The following is a 17236-nucleotide window of genomic DNA, read 5'->3' as shown; positions in this document are numbered from 1 at the left end:
AAAGTATTTTTCTAACCCAAAACATAATTGTCATCTTTTGCAGCTGTGGGGCAATGTGATATTTACCAGCAGCTGATAAGATTATTGCCTTGTTTTTTAAAGGGAATTTACTTTTCTGCAGATGAGCATTTCAGCAGCACTAATCGGTGTCAAGGATGTTGAAAAACTTCTGGCTGTTTAATCCAACCCCAAATATAGTAGATGAGCATTTCCATGTTTCCTGTTCTTGAGAATAGCAGAGGTTTTGAACAGTGGTTTTCTTTTTGCTTTGTGGTCACTGATTTTGTCTCTTTGTACATGTCAAACGTACAAAGTAAGGGTAGCAGAGTTTATTTATTCTGGTTTTGTGCAGGCAATGATGGCTTCTGAAGCTCAGAACAAATATGAGCGGGAATTGATGCTTCATGCTGCTGATGTGGAGGCACTACAGGCCATCAAAGAACAAGTCGCCAAGAACGCAGCGGTGAGGCAGCAGCTGGAGGAGGCCACTCGGAAAGTGGAGTCTGAGCTCTTGGAATCCAAAGCCTCCTGGGAAGAGAGAGAGAGAATGATCAAGGTGTGATGAGCTTTGCTGTGTCAGTGGGTTTTTTCAGTTAATAGAAATTCAGCCACAGAAATCACAGTCCATGAATGATTTTGTTGTAGGATGAGGCTTCAAAACTTGCGTCCCGCTGTGAGGATCTGGAAAAACAAAATCGATTATTACATGAGCAGCTGGAGAGCATGAGCAATAAGATGGTGACTTCCATGAAAGAAGCCATCCCAACTGCAGCAAATGTTTCTCTTAGTGAGGAAGGCAAATCCCAGGAACAAATCTTGGAGATTCTTAGGTAACCTTAGCTCTGGGTTCCTTCTCCTGGGGGTTATAAATTAGATTTGAGCTTAAATAGTTCTGTATTACTTCATACTTGAAGGATAATATTAAAAATTCAAGTGCTTTTTTGCTAGGTAGGAGGTGGTTGCACTACATGAGAACATTTTCCTGGTGTGATGTGGTGTTGAACTCCTCCCTGCAGGTTTATCCGTCGGGAGAAGGAGATTGCTGAGACGAGGTTCGAGGTGGCGCAGGTGGAGAGCCTGCGGTACCGCCAGAGAGTGGAGCACCTGGAGAGGGAGCTCCAGGAGCTGCAGGACAGCCTCAATGCTGAGAGGGAGAAGGTGCAGGTATGGCTGGGGGTTAGTGCTTGTGATTTCAATGAGTACAGGGCTGTTCGGGGGCTGCCTGTGCCCAGAAATGAATTTTTAAAAGAATTTGGGGGTTTTTAGACTGGGATTCCTTATAACAAAATGGAGTGTCTTGTTCTGAGTCTTGTGAGAAAGCATGGCAATTCCAAAATCTCACAATTAGGGAAAAGATCATTTATCTTTTTTCCCCCCCATCTCCTGCTTCTTAAGTCGTATTTACTTGTTTTGAATGTACATGTGAGATAACAAATGCCGTGATAGCTTCCCAAGGTGGCGTTATACCAGATCCAGGTGGAGTAGATGTGCACGTGCAAGCAAAACAAATGACTGAGTTGAATCTTTCCACAGGTAACAGCAAAAACTATTGCACAGCATGAAGAATTGATGAAGAAAACTGAGACCATGAACATACTCATAGAAACCAACAAGATGTTAAGGGAGGAGAAGGAGAGGCTGGAGCAAGAGCTACAGCAGATACAAGCAAAGGTTAGTACTGAGCTTCACATAAACCTGTCAGATATTCAGTGTATGAGTTAAATGTCTGGATATACCATTGCTAGTTATGGTAAATACATGATTTAGATTTTAATTATTCCTTGAAGTCATACACTAGTGAGGAAACTTTCTAGTTTGAATTTTAAAAGACATTGGAAAGCTTGAGGTTCAGTTCCATTTATGTGAACCCAAAAGTCATTGTTTATCCGTGGCTAGAGGTGTAGCAGGAACAAGGATATTATCAGCAATTAAACTAAAAATGGCACAAGAATACATACAAAACAGACCACAGCTTTATTAAGGGTTTAAAAGGGAGATGGTGCTTATTTTAATGGAATCCAGTGCCTTGGATTTTAACATTAATAATCTCTCCTGTACCAAAGTGAGAGTGAGCATCTAAGATTGGGAAGTTGTACCAATATTTTTTTTCTCTGTAAGATCATCCCCTGCTGTTGTCCTTGTCCTTTTCTCTTCCTCTAGCTGACCTCTGGAAGGCAGAGAGTTGGGAAATAAGCTCTGTCATGACTTTTTCCTGAGGGATTCCTTCCGTTTCCTGAGATGCAGAGTGTAAGCCCTTTCTTTGCTTTCCCAGGTACGCAAGCTCGAGGCAGACATCCTGCCCCTGCAAGAGTCGAATGCTGAGCTCAGTGAGAAGAGTGGGATGCTGCAGGCAGAGAAAAAGCTCTTGGAAGAGGATGTTAAACGCTGGAAAGCCCGGACTCAGGTGGGGGAATGCCTCCTTTCAAAGAACATTGTGTGGAAAAAAAGGCCCCACCAGTCAAACAACTAAAAAAAAGTGCTACATATCCTTATGCAGAATAAAAAGCTAAGAAATACGTTTGAATGTTAAAGCTTTGTTCATGCAGCTTCAAATTTGGCTATTCCATATCAAAATGCAAAAGCAGTGGCTCTAATTCAAAGAGATTTTCTGGCTATAACTGTGTAATCATTTTACAAAAATGCCCATTTTCTCCCTCTTTCAGCACTTACTGAGCCAGCAGAAGGACACCGATCTCGAAGAGTATCGAAAGCTGCTCTCCGAGAAGGAGGCAAATGCCAAGCGTGTCCAACAGATGAGTGAAGAAACAGGCAGGCTTAAAGCAGAAGTTGCCAGGTGTGATATTAGTCAATTTGTAAAAGGTTTTGTGCAAAGCAAAAGATTCTAATTATAGCTGTATGTGGAAGTGTAATTTCTTGTCTCCATGTAACTGTGAAACCTTTGGTATTCTTTCAGTGGCTTGATAACAAGCAGGTAAGGTGAAATGAGAGATGTTTTGCAAGCTATTAGCTGCAATCATTCCAAAGTAATATATTGTAGAATGATTTCTATTCTGTATTGCAAAATCCTAGAAAACATAATCCACTACAGATAATGCCTGTGATGTTGCATAAATAAGTGATATTGAAACGTAGATATGTTTTCAAGCATCTTGTTTGCATCTCCCTCTGATCTCTTGTCATTTAGAACTAATGCATCTTTGACTACAAGCCAGAATCTTGTTCAGAGCCTGAAGGATGAAGTAACTAAAATAAGAACAGAAAAGGACACTTTGCAGAAAGAACTGGATGCTAAAGTGGCCGACATACAGGAGAAAGTGAAAACTATAACACAGGTCAAGAAAATTGGTCGCAGGTACAAGACTCAGTATGAGGAGCTGAAAGCACAGCATGATAAGGTAGATAGAACTGAAATGGAGCATTCCTTAGAGTTCTGGGGTTTGCCCAGAACTTCTAAACCGGTCACTTGGCACACAAAAGCATCTTGTGAAAGTAATGACATTGTGATTAGATAGTCCCCTTCAGCCTGGTACCCCTTGATGCCTTTCAGATGGTTGCTGAAGCATCAACTCAGCCTTTGGCAGAACAACAAGAAGACCAAGTTTCTGCCCAGGAAGTACAAGAGCTAAAAGACACTCTCGGTCAAGCTGAAGTGAAGACAAAGAATTTGGAGACTCAGGTTGAAAGCTTACAAAAGGTAAGAACAGCGAGTAATTTTGGAGTACTGTTCTCCACTGCAGCCCTAACTGTGTAACAGTGAATGACACTGACCGTGCCTTAATTACGCCTCCCCTGATGGGGGAGAATTTTAGAGTCTTTGCCAGGAGTCCGAGAGATGAACGGGACTTTCAGCCTTCTCTGCTTTCAGATAGTTGTTTATTAAGTCTTATCAGAGAAACAGAGAGCCACTTAACGTGACCCAGACATAGCACAGAGCAGAGAATGCAGGAGAATGCCAAATTATCAAGATTACACAGCCTTTTTAAAGGTAAATCAACCAATGGTCACTAAAAGCATACATTATTTTTACTTTTCCACCAGTGTGTAATAATCATCTAGTCACGTAGACAGGAACTGCGGAATTCTTTATCCAATCATCCCAAACTACTTCTACTGCAGAATATGGAGCAGTAGAAGAAGACGGTCTGGAGAACAACAATCCTCCATTTTGATGTTTTTTGCTTTTATCTATTTACTATATTAACAAACCCAAATCCTCTAAATTTTTCACCCTGTGACAATCTTACCTAGTATTCTATAACCTAGTTCACACCAGTGTAGATTCTAATTCTTCCCAGAGGGTAGGCAATTTTCTCCAAGGACAAAGGTCAAAACCAGTGTTGTCCAGGGGGGTAGAACCCTTCAAAACAGGCAGAGAAATGTTCTCTGCATTCTGGGTTCCTACAAGTGAAGAATGGGAGGGTGTTTTAATGCATGTCACAGAAATATGGGAAGTGGCCTCTACGTTCTTGGGAAAGAGGGATCTTAAGCCTGCTTTGAATCCTGTGTCTAGTGTGTCTCACACTATTTCCTGGAATAAGTGGGAAGAGAATGCTGTTCTTCAGCTCTTGCGTTCAGAGAGGACTGAACTCCTGTTGTTGATAAGAAGCCTTTTAACCCTAATCCAGTGGCCAGCTAATACCAGCTCCTTGGAACTTGGGCTCTGTATTTGCCAGAGTTGTTGGTTGTGGCCAACAATTGCAATCTTTCTCTCTCCCTAGACAGTAACAGAAAAGGAAACTGAAGTTAGAAATCTCCAGGAGCAGATAATGCAGCTACAGGCAGAACTGGCCCGTTTCCATCAAGATCTACAAGAGAAGACTACTCAAGAAGAGCAGCTCAGGCAACAGATCACCGAGAAGGAAGAGAAAACTAGGAAGACCTTGCTTGCAGCCAAGCAGAAAATTGCACAGTTAGCTGGTATTATAATTGTTTTTTCTGTCCTTAGAGATTTTTGATTATTTCTATGGAAAAACCTTTAGACAGGATGCTTGTGAAATATGGCCTGCTTCATATTTTACTGAAAAGTGTTTTCTAGGCTAGATGCTGCAGGAATTGTTCTAAAGTTTGAAATTGAATTCCTCCAGGGATGCTAGAGGTACATAACTAGCTGTGTACACTGGACATAGAAAAAGTTTTGCTTACTTTTGGCCAGCCAACATGATAACCCCCATTTTTGATCCTTCTGTTGATTAGAGCAGATTGGCCCTAGTAACAGCTTGGGTAATTCTCCCCTTCCCTAAATGTACAGGTGCAAAACACATTGTCTCCTCTGTTTTTAAATGTCACTGAGAGGAATGATGGTGTAAGAGCTTGCAGAAAACATCGTGTTCTTTTGGGACTACTTGTTTAAGTTTTTTATTTATCCATATTTATTATATATTTTTCTACCTTTGGTTTCTTTTTTTTTAATTGCAATTAAATAGAAAAATGGCATAATTGCCTCCCAGATTTCCTCTTGTAGCTTAACATTTTTAGGATTTCAGAACACTTCAGTGACCTGGTAAAACACCCAGGCATTCAGTGTGCAGATTCAGCGAGGCTGAACCCTTTCCTGTTCCACCAGGTACTAAGGAACAGCTCACAAAGGAAAATGAGGAGTGGAAGCAGAAGAGCAGCTCCTTGGAGGAGCAGAAGACGGAGCTGGAGGTGCGGATGAGCGCCCTGAAGTCCCAGTACGAGGGGCGGATCTGCCGCCTGGAGAGGGAGCTCCGGGAGCAGCAGGAGAGGCACCACGAGCAGCGGGACGAGCCCCCGGAGTCCACAAACAAGGTACAAAAAGTCCTGACAGGCAGCCCTGGGACAGCAGCCAGGCCACCAGTGCCTAGCCTGGACTCAGGTGCCACCGTGCCCTGCTCTTGGAAATACACAGGCTGGTTTCAGGAAGGATTCAGAACTTAATTTAAATTCCCTGCCCTAATCAGAATTCCCAGTGCCAACAAGCAGGCAGTTCTGTCATTTGCTGTGAATCAGCCAAGGAGCTGTTCACACTCTGCCCTCTATCTTTTGTGTTTTACCGATGCATTCAGTATAACAGGTTCATGTCTCAAAGCTTCAGAAAATACCTGAGCAATTACGAAATTGTATTCCAGCCTTGGTATGGCTAGTATGATTTGGTTTGGGGAATTTGCCATAATTATGGAGTCTGCTCAGGTAAATGCCCAGCAAACATTTCTCTCACAGACTTGTTAGCAAAGTGCTGAAGTGTTTTCCTTGTTGCCTGCTCTGTTTCATGTGTACATGACATGATCTTTCTGTTCCTTACCTAATAGGTCCCGGAACAGCAGAGGCAAATCTCACTCAAGTCTACTCCAGCTTCAGGTGAAAGAGGAATGTGAGTTCAAGGGCTTTGCAGAGTTTCTGTGGTTGATATTTCTTGGCTTTATCACAACTGGGAAGATACTGATTGACATAATACATTCCTCCTCAGCTACGTGTAATCAATAGAGCTTTTAAGCTGTAAACTGCCGTATTAACCACCAGGAACATGGTATCTGGGAAACGTGGAAGATTTTTTAAAATGTTTTCAGACTTCAAGATTTTTGAAGTTGATTGTTAACTTTGATAATATAATTTTGATTGTTAACTAGCCTTTTTGGTTTTGGGAAGGATCTTCCTTGTGCAAGAATGAGAAATGGACTGAACAGATAACTCTAATGACAGATAAAATAGTCAAACGCCTAAGCTTTGAAATGGGAAATGTTGCTGTGAGTTGGGATAACAAACTCCCTCTCAGCTGTTAAAACTGCATCCTTTAGACAGCAAGGCTTTCAAAAATGTCTCCACAAATTTGGCTGCCCCTTGTCTCAGCCAAGAGATGCTGTTGCTCTGTATTGAGTGAATCAGTTTTGATGTAAGGTGTGTTACTCACTGTAATAAAAGTCCCAGCACAGCCAACAGTACGAACATTTTGATCTAGATTCCTACTTGATTACCTTGGAAGAAATCTGTCAGTCCTCCAAGATGGATAAAATGGTATTGATGGCGTAGTATGTCTCTCTTCTTTCAGCTATAAAAAGTTTGGAAGACAATTCCTTATGCTGTTGTCAGGCTTTTAAATGTAAAAGCTTTAAGAAAGAGTGCTTCTGGCTATGAGAATATATTTGTTATTTTTAAAATCTGCTTTCTGTACCGTGATGAAACCAATGTCCTGTTTTTCAGTGCCAGCACTTCAGATCCCCCAACAGCAAACATTAAACCAACTCCTGTTGTGTCAACTCCCAGTAAAGTGACTGCTGCTGCCATAGCTGGGAATAAGTCTACTCCAAGGGCCAGCATCCGTCCAATGGTGACTCCTGCCACAGTCACCAATCCCACCACTACCCCCACAGCCACAGTTATGCCAACAACACAGGTGGAGACTCAGGAAGGTGAGCTTTTGATTGTAGTACAAGGATCCTCGGTACTCAAAAGTGCTACCTTTTTGCCTTGAAATGGTGGTGGTAGTCAGTTTGGAAGGGCCTCCCGGTGTCATTGTCCCTGCACGTCTTGGAGTGTTGCGCTTGCATGACCATTCTATTTGCAGCAAAGTTGGCGCTTCCTCAGCTGGAGATGTGCATAACATTAATTCATCTGCAAAGCACTGCTTGTGCTTGTTGAGGGCAGCCTGAGAGGGAGAATGTGAGCCGTGCTGGATGAGTGAAGACCCTGACTGTGCTGCTGTTTGCCTTCCAGCCATGCAGTCGGAGGGACCCGTGGAGCACGTCCCAGTGTTCGGGAGCGCCAGCGGCTCCGTGCGCTCCACCAGCCCCAACGTGCAGACTTCCCTGGCCCAGCCCATCCTGACTGTGCAGCAGCAGACACAGGCCACTGCATTTGTGCAGCCCACCCAGCAAAGCCACGCTCAGATGGAGCCTGCAGCTCAGGAGCCAGCCGCTGCCATCCTGGAGGTGGTGCAGAGCTCCCAGATAGAGAGGCCCTCCACCTCCACAGCCGTGTTTGGCACAGGTTGGTGTCGTTTGGTAGGCCTGCTTTGCTCAACAGTTCCCTGTAAGTAGCTCCAGTTAGACCCTTGGCAAACCAGGCCTCACTTCAGTGCGTGCCTTTTCTCCCTCCCTTAGTTTACTGCACGTTTTAAGAACTTTGGAAGTTAGGCTTCCTTCCTGAACTGTCAGAAATGGGGCCTCTGAAATGCTGTTGGCACTGCATTCCTTAAGGTAGAAAGAAAATGAAACTTTGTGTTTGTCTTATTCAGAGCAGCTTTAGAGTTTAGTACATTAAACCTCGCTGGCTCTCTTTCGTGGCACTGTGAGCAAGGTTCATTTTAGGAGCCATGAGTAAGCTACTTAAGCTTGAATTTAAAACAGAGGCGGTACTCTAAAGCTACTCACTGTATTTCACTGTTGCACATCTGTTTGTCCTATGCAGTGTAAATAGAATATTTGTTCCCCAAAAGAACCATTTCTGCAAACTGTTGGGGTTTTCTGTTTGCATCTGAAACTCTGTTAAATTTTTAGGTGTACTTGTCCAAAGCAAAGATGTTGGAAGAAATAGTTGAGTTGTACCCTGAGGCTTATAGTTAGGGTCAGTTAAGTTGTGAAGAAAGGCCTGAGAGCTTAAGACTTGTAACTAAAGGGGTTGATGTTTTCATGGCCTAGGAAACAGCTCACTGTGATTTTGATTGTTGTCATTCAGTGCAGAAATAGAGGTGATCTTCAGAGGAAAATACCAAAGCTTTTGATTTCTGGTTTGTACATATGTTGTTCTGAAAATAACTGAGAGGCTTTGAAGTTTCAGCTACCCCCAGTTCCTCGCTGTCTAAACGCTCCCGAGAGGAAGAGGAGGACAACACCGTGGAGAACTCGGACCAGATCTCTGAGGAAACAGTGGATGCACCTCATTCAAAGAAACTGAGAATCCTGCAGAGAGTTGGACCTGAGGTTTGCACAAACATGAAGTTCTACTACTTCATCTATCCCTTTGTAGGATTTTAATGGGAAGAGCAAATGTGTTACTTCAGAGCAAATCAGTGAATTCTTAATTGACTTTCTAATCTCTTGGGGAGGAAACAGTTATATTTGGATATCTAAAAAGGCAGAGGTTAAACCAGTTAGAATGAATGACGTAAATCTTAACCTGTAGGATGGAAGAGAGAGGGCCATATTCTAGGATTGAGGAGGAAGAAGTTCAAACTTCTTTCAGTGTGGTTTGGAAGATCTTTATCCACAGTAATTCTGGACAAACAGTGTATTTGAGGAGATGGGAAGCAAAGATGAGTTGCTAGAAAAGCCTACAGAAGATGCATGTGAATGCTGGTGTGAGGGATTTGGGATGTGCTGTGAAAAAGGGATGAAATTGAGACAGAACCTCACAGCAGGCCACTCATGAACAGTGTTAAGGAAGCCAAAGATGTTTTATTAACTCTGTGCCAGAGGGATGTTCATAACAGGAAAAGGGCAGGATTGTGTAAGAACATTATCACTTAAGAATCTGGGAGGCTGGAGTTAGAATGGGAAACTTTGATGATTCATTTCTTGTCCTGAAAAAATTGCGGGATGCTGAGGTCCAGTGGACTGGGGAAGTTGTATTTCTCCAGGGCAGGGAAGTGAGGTTCTTGATAAAAGCATTGCTAAGGAAGGGGGAGAAAATGCTGCCCATAATCTTTGTGGGAAAAGATAATTTTTTTTTTTTTTTTTTTATAACAAGTAAAATAAAATCTCAAACATGTTTAGGGCTAATGATGTGTTTTAAATGAGAAAAATATTTTTTCTTCCAGGAGGAAGTGACAGCAGAAGAGAGCACTGATGGAGAGGTGGAGGCACAAACATACAATCAAGACTCACAAGACTCCATTGGAGAAGTAAGCATATTTGAAAAGCCCACATCTTCAGCAGAAATAGCCATCTGCCCCCCAAACTCTCAGTATATTTGGAAGTGAAATCGCAAATGGAATCCTGCAAGTTTAAGTGGTCTCCTCCATGGAAACCACTTAAAATGTTTTAAAGTTTAGACTTGCACTGTTCAGTCACTAAGTCACCTATCACATTCTTTCTTGTCCTTTACTCTGGTCAGTTTTTGAGGAACAGCAATAACTGTTTGTCCTCTGAGCATCAGAGTCGGGTTCTCTTGCTGTTGTACATGGTGCATTTAATTTTGTTTGTTCTGGTGATTGCCTTTGGTCTTTGGCAGGGTGTGACCCAGGGGGAGTACGCTGCCATGGAGGACAGCGAGGAGACTTCCCAGTCTATCCCAATAGATCTCGGATCCCTTCAGTCAGACCAACAAAACACCACTTCATCTCAGGATGGCCAGTCCAAGAGAGATGATGTCATTGTAATTGATAGTGATGATGAAGATGATGATGAAGAAAATGAAGGGGAGCAGGAAGTATGTATTACCATGGAATTCCTTTATGATTTTGCCTTTCATCAACTGTAAAACTCACCAGGCAGGACTAATTTAATCAAACTATTTCTGACTGTGTAAGTGGTCTGTATTTACATTGCCTGAATCTGCAGTGTTTTAAAGCTACCTGCTAATTCACCTTTAATTTTTCTTTTACCTTCCTTTATCTGAACCCTCAGGCTTTTCCATCTTCTTTCCTACCCTTGTCCTGTTGAAGAAGGAGACAGGGAGTGTCTGGGTGGGTGTTGATCTGTGCACCACATCCAGCCTATTCCACTCCCCTTTCTGCACTTCCCTAAGGCTCTTTTGTTGTCTCATCACAGGATTATGACGATGAGGAAGAGGAGGATGAGGATGATGATGAAGACACGGGGATGGGAGATGAAGGTGACGACAGCAATGAAGGAACTGGTAGTGCTGATGGCAATGATGGATATGAAGCAGACGATGCTGAGGTGAGATTTGTACCTTTCTTTTATAGCCTGTTAAATTTCTTGCAACAAATTGGTGCTGTAATGCACAGATGTGAATGCTCGGAAGAGAAAATCTTGGTGTGAATTCATCCCCAAAAGTGGAGACTGCTACTGGGTGATGGTAATTTCTTGTAACTGGTGTTTTCACAAGAAAAATCAACTTGGAATTTTTAAGAGGGCTGAATGAAAATACAAAGCACAGCAGCCAGCAGCAAATACTGTGGTTGCAAAGCTGGTGACGCTTTTCAAGAGCTGGTTATTTCACTGTCTGTTGTTATTAAATGATGGTGGCTACATTGTTCAGGTTTGTGTATGCACAGGTACTCAAAACTTCTGAAATCTCATACAGTTGAGAATATGTTTACCTAATGCTATAGATATGTACAGAAATCTTTTAAGATTGTCATATATTTGACTTCGTTTACTTTCTGAATACTTTTGTACTGCTTTTATAGTCTCTTTACAACCTATAATTTGTTTAGTCATACCCTGTTTATGTGGGGTTTTAGGGTGCTGATGGTACAGATCCTGGAACAGAGACTGAGGAGAGCATGGGAGGAGCTGAAAGCAACCAAAGGGCAGCAGATTCCCAAAACAGTGGTATAGTTATTCCATGTTTTTTCACAGTCTGGGTATGTAGGGGGAGGGAAATGTAGAGGCTATTTTCCATGTGTAAAAATCTCCACTTAAAAGTAAAATTATAAGTGAAATACTAAAGGCCATTTCAACCTGCAATGTGGATTCTTTTGAAATGTTCTTTTCTGGATTTATTCTAAATTCCATTGAAAATCCTGCAAGCTGTGGTTGCTGTGGAAGTTGAATGGCTCCATGGATTAATCTGTCTCTAAATCAGCACCTTAATAGTTAATGCTTGGTTTCAGTGCTGCTGTTGTAGCTGACTGAAGTCCTCTTTAAATGGTTTTAAATAACAATACTGGGCTGTCCCCAGGCTTGCAAGGGAAGAAAGGTGTTAATTCGTGGCAGAATTGGAAGATTTGCCTTCATGTTTTCAACGTGGTTCCTAAGGTTTCCCCCTGTGTATTTGTGTTGTAGGAGAAGGTAGCACAAGTGCTGCAGAGTCCACGTTTCCCCACGAGAGCCCGAGGGAGCAGCAGCAGCCGTCATCGGCATCCGAGCGCCAGGGCCCACGGCCCCCGCAGTCCCCAAGGAGGCCACCGCACCCTCTGCCCCCACGGCTCACCATCCACGCCCCTCCCCAGGAGCTGGGGCCCCCAGTGCAGGTACAAACCAGCTCCGACACCTCAGAAGACTTTGAAAAAAATTACTGTATGGTTTCTTATAAATAAAATCCATTGGGGAAAAAAGTTGCCAGCTGTTCAGCACCCTAGAAATGGTAGCTGAGCAAAGTGACTTAATGTCTGGACAGGGAACATATAAATCCATCCCAAGTGCCTTACTGCTTCTTATCTTGGAATTCTTACTATATTATACCAGTGCTATGTCAGTCAGGGGCTGATGATATTTTCACTAAAAAAGCTTTTCTTGACCAGGTTGTAGCTCACATTGGAAGGTTTTTATGAGTCTCTTCCCCAATGTAGATGGGGCAAAGGAATGCTGCCATTTATTTTCCAAGTTAAACCTTTCACAGTCAGTGCCTGACCCATGAGTATGCTTTGTTGAAGACCTGTAAATTTTTTGTAAATTTTGTAAATTAAAAACAGGAATTCTTCAAACATATCCTGACTGAAACGATCCTTTACCATTAACTTGGGCTGAGACTTGGGATCACAATATTTCTGTGTGCCAGTTTTCTGTATTCGGTAGAGACTTGAGTAGAATGTTACTGTCACTTGCCCAGAATATACACATTGTACCCCAGAGGGTGGTGGGGCACTGAACAGGCTCCCCAGGGAGCCTGCTCATGGCCCCAAGACTGCCAGAGCTCCAGGAGTGTTTGGACAGCGCTCTCAGGCTCTTCCTGGATTTCTTGGGGCTGTCCTGCATGCAGGGGTTGTTCTTGATGATCCTTGTGGGTCCCTTCCAGCGCAGGATATTCTGTGATTTCATGATGATTGCTATATTTGCTCAATTAGCTGCTGCCCTTGGCTCTGACTGAATGCTTGTATGTTGTTAGAATTATGGGACCACATTTACACTGCTTCCCTCTTTTCTTTCCCATAAAGAGAATCCAGATGACTCGAAGACAGTCGGTGGGGCGAGGACTTCAGCTGACCCCTGGGATAGGTGGAATGGTGAGTGTATCAAAATCTACTACTAAAGACCTGCTTTGAGGGAACATTCCTAATTCTTGGGGTTTATTTTGGTTGTTAAAGAAGCCTGGCTGCTGATTTCAGGGGGGGATGGTTTCTGTAGTCTTGCAGAAAATATCCTACTCCTGTTAATTCCTGTGTTAATGGAAGGCAAGGACTAGAAAACTCCCAGGAAGTAAAAGACTTCAAAAGAGGCTCAATTGGTTTTGTTTAAGGTGGTTTTACTTGTTTTTAGAGTCAGTCACAGTGGCTATGTTGCTGGAAAAAGTCATGCTGGGTTCAGGCTCATCCTAAAGGAACAAGGCTAGTTTATGCTGTCCCATCAGCTAATTTTGAACCCTTTATTCAGCTGTATTTGGCAGAACAAATGCAGGTTCAGTGAGAGAAAAGAGACTGACTGACTGAAGTACCTTTTGTGAGATCAAAGGCATCAGCTTTTCATGTCGGAAATTAAACAAGAATTTTGTCAGAGCTAAATCTGTCTTTGTTTTGCTGGACTGTGTGGAAAAATCAGCCTGTATCTCAGCTGGTAAAAACTGGAAATACATTGTAGGCTCTCATATCAGTCTCTTTTTTTCCAGCAGCAGCACTTCTTTGATGATGAGGACAGAACAGTTCCAAGCACACCAACTCTTGTAGTTCCACATCGTACAGATGGATTTGCAGAAGCCATTCAGTAAGTAGTGTGAAAAGAAAAAGGCAAAAAAAAAGGCTTTTCTCTATTCTTTATTTGTTTTATTTCTATTTTCCAGTGGAATGAAAATAAATTTACATTAAATGAACTTGTGATTGGAGTAACATGCTAGGTAGTAGGATGGATAGCTGCATGTGCAGATAAGTAATTATTGTTTGAATTGTGTGTCATATAACTGATCAGCAAATTAGGAAGTGAATAATCTCCAGTGTATTGTAACTTGGTGATCTAAGAAGACATTAAACAAACAAAAAAATGTTATATCTGATTTCCTTCCTCATTCTTCCTCTCTCCCCATTAATACTGCCAATAAAAGTAGGAAAAGTTAGCTCCATTTTTGCTTTGGGATGTTCTGGACATGTCCAGCAATCCACTTAAAATTCTGAGAGTTCATAGAACGGATAAGTAAAGAATATTCTCATCAGGAGTGTTCTACTGATTTTGAATGCATTCCCAATAATTTGAGAAGCTAATTGCTGTTTATTTAGCAGTAGCTCAGCTGATTTTTATGGTCAGTATTAGTTCATTTTGTCTCATGCATGATTTGTTCTCTTGGTCAGAAAGTTCTTCCCCCCTGCCCCCATCTTTGGGGAATTTGCAGAATTCCTTAAGTCTGTATTTTGCCAGTTCCCCCCAGGTAGCTGGAGTTCCTCGGTTCAGATTTGGGCCCCCTGAAGATATGCCACAAACCAGCTCCAGTCACTCTGATCTTGGGCAGCTGGCATCACAAGGAGGTAAAGTAGTTCTGGGCTCTCTTTTCCACGGGTCTTTGAGTGAAAAAGAGATAATTCAGTCAACAAAACACAGTTCTGCTTCAGGAAATTGTTGAAGTGTGGAAACCTGCAACTCATAAATAATTGTCAGCAGAGAAAGAATAACAGAAAGTGAGAAGGTGTTTTCTTCAAACTGCTACATTTTTAGTTGTGTTAGGATTTTGAAATTGAATGAAATATTGAAGGAATGGTTTTTAACTTCAATTTTACTGTTGGTTGTAGCTTCCCTGTAGTGAAACAATAGGGGAAAACAGCAAATGCAAAGAAATCTTTGGGCTATATCCTTACCTGCTCAGAGATGGCCAAGCTGTTGTGCTTGTTGTTGGTCTGAATCTGTCCCTTTCCCTGGCATCCCTGTTGGCATGGAACACAGGCTGTTCTCTGGAGACAGCTCACAGCAAAATAATGGCATAAGGCAAGGATGAAAGTTAAAAAACAAGCAGTAATATTTTCATCAAGGTTTTACCTTCCAATAAATTACGACCAGCTCTGACAGTAAGTCAAAACAAAATAACAAAAATCTGCTTAAATACAAGTGGCTGGATTTCATCAAGTGTTCAGAGGGAAGACATCAGTTAATCCTTTTTTTTTAGCTGCTTATTTGGATAGATTGTCACTGGAACTTTGTGTTGCAGGTTTAGGGATGTATGAAACCCCACTGTTCCTTGCCCACGAGGAGGAATCAGGGGGTCGTAGTGTCCCCACAACACCATTACAAGTAGCAGCACCAGGTAAGAGGCAGGGGTTTGCAGAGCAAAGCAGGGAATAATTCCCCATGATTATGCCTCAGGAGCACAGGGCAGCCTGTCCCTGAGCTGCCTGTCCCGGGCAGGGGCTCTGTGGGCAGGGGCTGAGGCTGCCTGTGCTCCCCGCAGTGACGGTGTTCACAGAGAGCGCCTCGGCCGACGCCTCGGAGCACGCGTCCCAGTCCGTGCCCATGGTCACCACCTCCACTGGCAGCCTGTCCACCACCACCGAGCCCGGCGCCGGCGACGATGCCGATGAGGTCTTCGCAGAGGCGGAGTCTGAAGGGTAAAGCACCACTGTTTTGGTTTTGGTAGCGCTTCTGGCATGTTCATTGTCACTCAGGGGCAGCTCAGACAGCGTTTGGTAATGGTGTTTTCTGCTGATTTTCTCCTTGGGATTTAACAAAGTTAATATAAAAGTCACCAAAAAAAAAAATTACATTTTTTAAGAATGCAGAGGAGTCTGCAGTAGTCAAATACTGATGGCAAGACATGGGTTGAAGGATCAGTTTGCAGAATAAAGACTAAGGTATTCCTGTGTAATACAGAAAATCACGCTTCATGCAAAGCACACATATATGGCTAAGTCACCCAGTCAAGACAGTGCATGTACAAAAGATGAAGCATCAGGGTGGAATAAGGAGTTCTTACTGAATTTTGTAGACAAATAATTTTGTCTTTTGCTTTACAAGTGCAACTTTTAATATTTATAATAATTGCTGTATGTTGAATTATGATGAAGTAAAGATCCAAAAGGGGATAGTTTATAATTTTATGCTGTATTTTACTTTTGATTTTCATTGAATCTCTATGTTCCAAGACAGGGGTTTTTTTCCTGAGCTTTTTGAAACTATGTAAATACACTTCCATGCTTCTCCTCCCACTCCTTCCCTTCTAGCATTACTTCAGAAGCAGGTCTAGAAATCGATAGCCAGCAAGAAGAAGAATCTGTTCAAGCATCTGATGAGTCAGATCTTCCTTCAACTAGTCAGGATCCTCCTTCAAGTTCATCTGCAGGTACAGGATAATCAGCAAAAGCAGTTCATACCTTTTCATTAAGAGTGGGAATTCCTTTGTCCGGCATCATGGCTGGTAGCCAGGATATACAAAATAAGATAAAACTGTTAAAATCACAGACTCATAGAATGGTTTGGGGTGGAAGGGACCTCAAAGCCCATCCAATCCCACCCCTGCCATGGGCAGGCTCACCTTCCACTAGCCCAGGGTGCTCCAAGCCCTGCACGGCCTGGCTTTGGACACTTCCAGGGATCCAGGGGCAGCCACAGCTCTGGGCAACCTGTGCCAGGGCCTCCCCACTCTCTCAGGGAGCAATTCCTTCCCAATATCCCATCTAACCCTGCCCTCTGGCAGTGGGAAGCCATTCCCCCTTCTCCTGTCCTTACAGGCCATTGTCCCAAGTCCCTCTCCAGTTCTCCTGTAGCCCCTTTAGTTACTGGAAGGGGCTCTGAGGTCTCCCCAGATTCTCTTAGAGCAAGGTCATATTTTGATGCTTATAAATCCTTTGGTACTTCAGCAAACCATTTTTCCTTGGACTACAGTAACAGGAGTAGGCCAAGTGAAATAACGCTTCAGGGAGCAAATGTTACTGATACTTTAGTGATTTATCCACTGGCATATTTGATGTCAGCTTTAAAAATATTTTTAATTAAATTGTGAAACAACAATAAGTTAATCTCTATTGAGTTATCAATTGACCCCCTTGTATAGATAGCAAAAGAAGTCCCAAACTTACTTGTTTTGAAGCTTTTATTTATATTGGAGGAGAGGTCAATGAAATAAGGAGGCACCTTCATCATTCTAAAGTAAAGCAAGCATAACACATACAAAAACATGGAAAGATGAAGAGTGAGAATCTGGCAGGCACAGCCACCCTTTCTGTCTCTCCCCACAGACACGAGCAGCACTCAGCCCAAGTCTCTTCGCCGTGTCCGGCTGCAGCCCCCGACGCTGAGGACCGGCGTGCGTGGCCGCCAGTTCAACAGGCAGAGGGGTAAGT

At 42.8% G+C, this 17236-nt stretch overlaps 1 protein-coding gene across 5 annotated transcripts in view; it reads left to right on the top strand.

Moving 5' to 3' along the window:
- The window catches only part of TPR (translocated promoter region, nuclear basket protein), a 34617-nt gene that overhangs the window by 16268 nt on the left and 1113 nt on the right, over positions 1 to 17236 (top strand). Inside the window, exons 25-50 of one of the 5 annotated variants that reach the window (XM_039555615.1) lie at positions 353 to 556; positions 646 to 830; positions 1017 to 1164; positions 1534 to 1671; positions 2273 to 2404; positions 2664 to 2794; positions 3146 to 3356; positions 3509 to 3655; positions 4680 to 4878; positions 5525 to 5730; positions 6231 to 6292; positions 7120 to 7328; positions 7633 to 7905; positions 8695 to 8837; positions 9674 to 9757; positions 10087 to 10284; positions 10626 to 10757; positions 11285 to 11375; positions 11829 to 12016; positions 12920 to 12988; positions 13573 to 13682; positions 14328 to 14434; positions 15109 to 15204; positions 15349 to 15505; positions 16118 to 16236; positions 17132 to 17230. In XM_039555615.1, coding sequence (XP_039411549.1) covers positions 353 to 556; positions 646 to 830; positions 1017 to 1164; positions 1534 to 1671; positions 2273 to 2404; positions 2664 to 2794; positions 3146 to 3356; positions 3509 to 3655; positions 4680 to 4878; positions 5525 to 5730; positions 6231 to 6292; positions 7120 to 7328; positions 7633 to 7905; positions 8695 to 8837; positions 9674 to 9757; positions 10087 to 10284; positions 10626 to 10757; positions 11285 to 11375; positions 11829 to 12016; positions 12920 to 12988; positions 13573 to 13682; positions 14328 to 14434; positions 15109 to 15204; positions 15349 to 15505; positions 16118 to 16236; positions 17132 to 17230 — 3838 coding nt within the window. Of the gene's footprint in view, positions 1 to 352; positions 557 to 645; positions 831 to 1016; positions 1165 to 1533; positions 1672 to 2272; positions 2405 to 2663; positions 2795 to 3145; positions 3357 to 3508; positions 3656 to 4679; positions 4879 to 5524; positions 5731 to 6230; positions 6293 to 7119; positions 7329 to 7632; positions 7906 to 8688; positions 8838 to 9673; positions 9758 to 10086; positions 10285 to 10625; positions 10758 to 11284; positions 11376 to 11828; positions 12017 to 12919; positions 12989 to 13572; positions 13683 to 14327; positions 14435 to 15108; positions 15205 to 15348; positions 15506 to 16117; positions 16237 to 17131; positions 17231 to 17236 lie in introns of all 5 variants that reach the window. The other 4 variants (XM_039555614.1, XM_039555617.1, XM_039555616.1 and 1 more) reach the window with 4 other exon arrangements.

The sequence above is a fragment of the Corvus cornix genome, chromosome 8, assembly GCF_000738735.6.
Source record: "Corvus cornix cornix isolate S_Up_H32 chromosome 8, ASM73873v5, whole genome shotgun sequence".
Classification (NCBI taxonomy): Eukaryota; Metazoa; Chordata; class Aves; order Passeriformes; family Corvidae; genus Corvus; species Corvus cornix.
The sequence above is the reverse complement of the archived record's forward strand: the minus strand, read 5'-3'. Positions and strand labels throughout refer to the sequence as shown.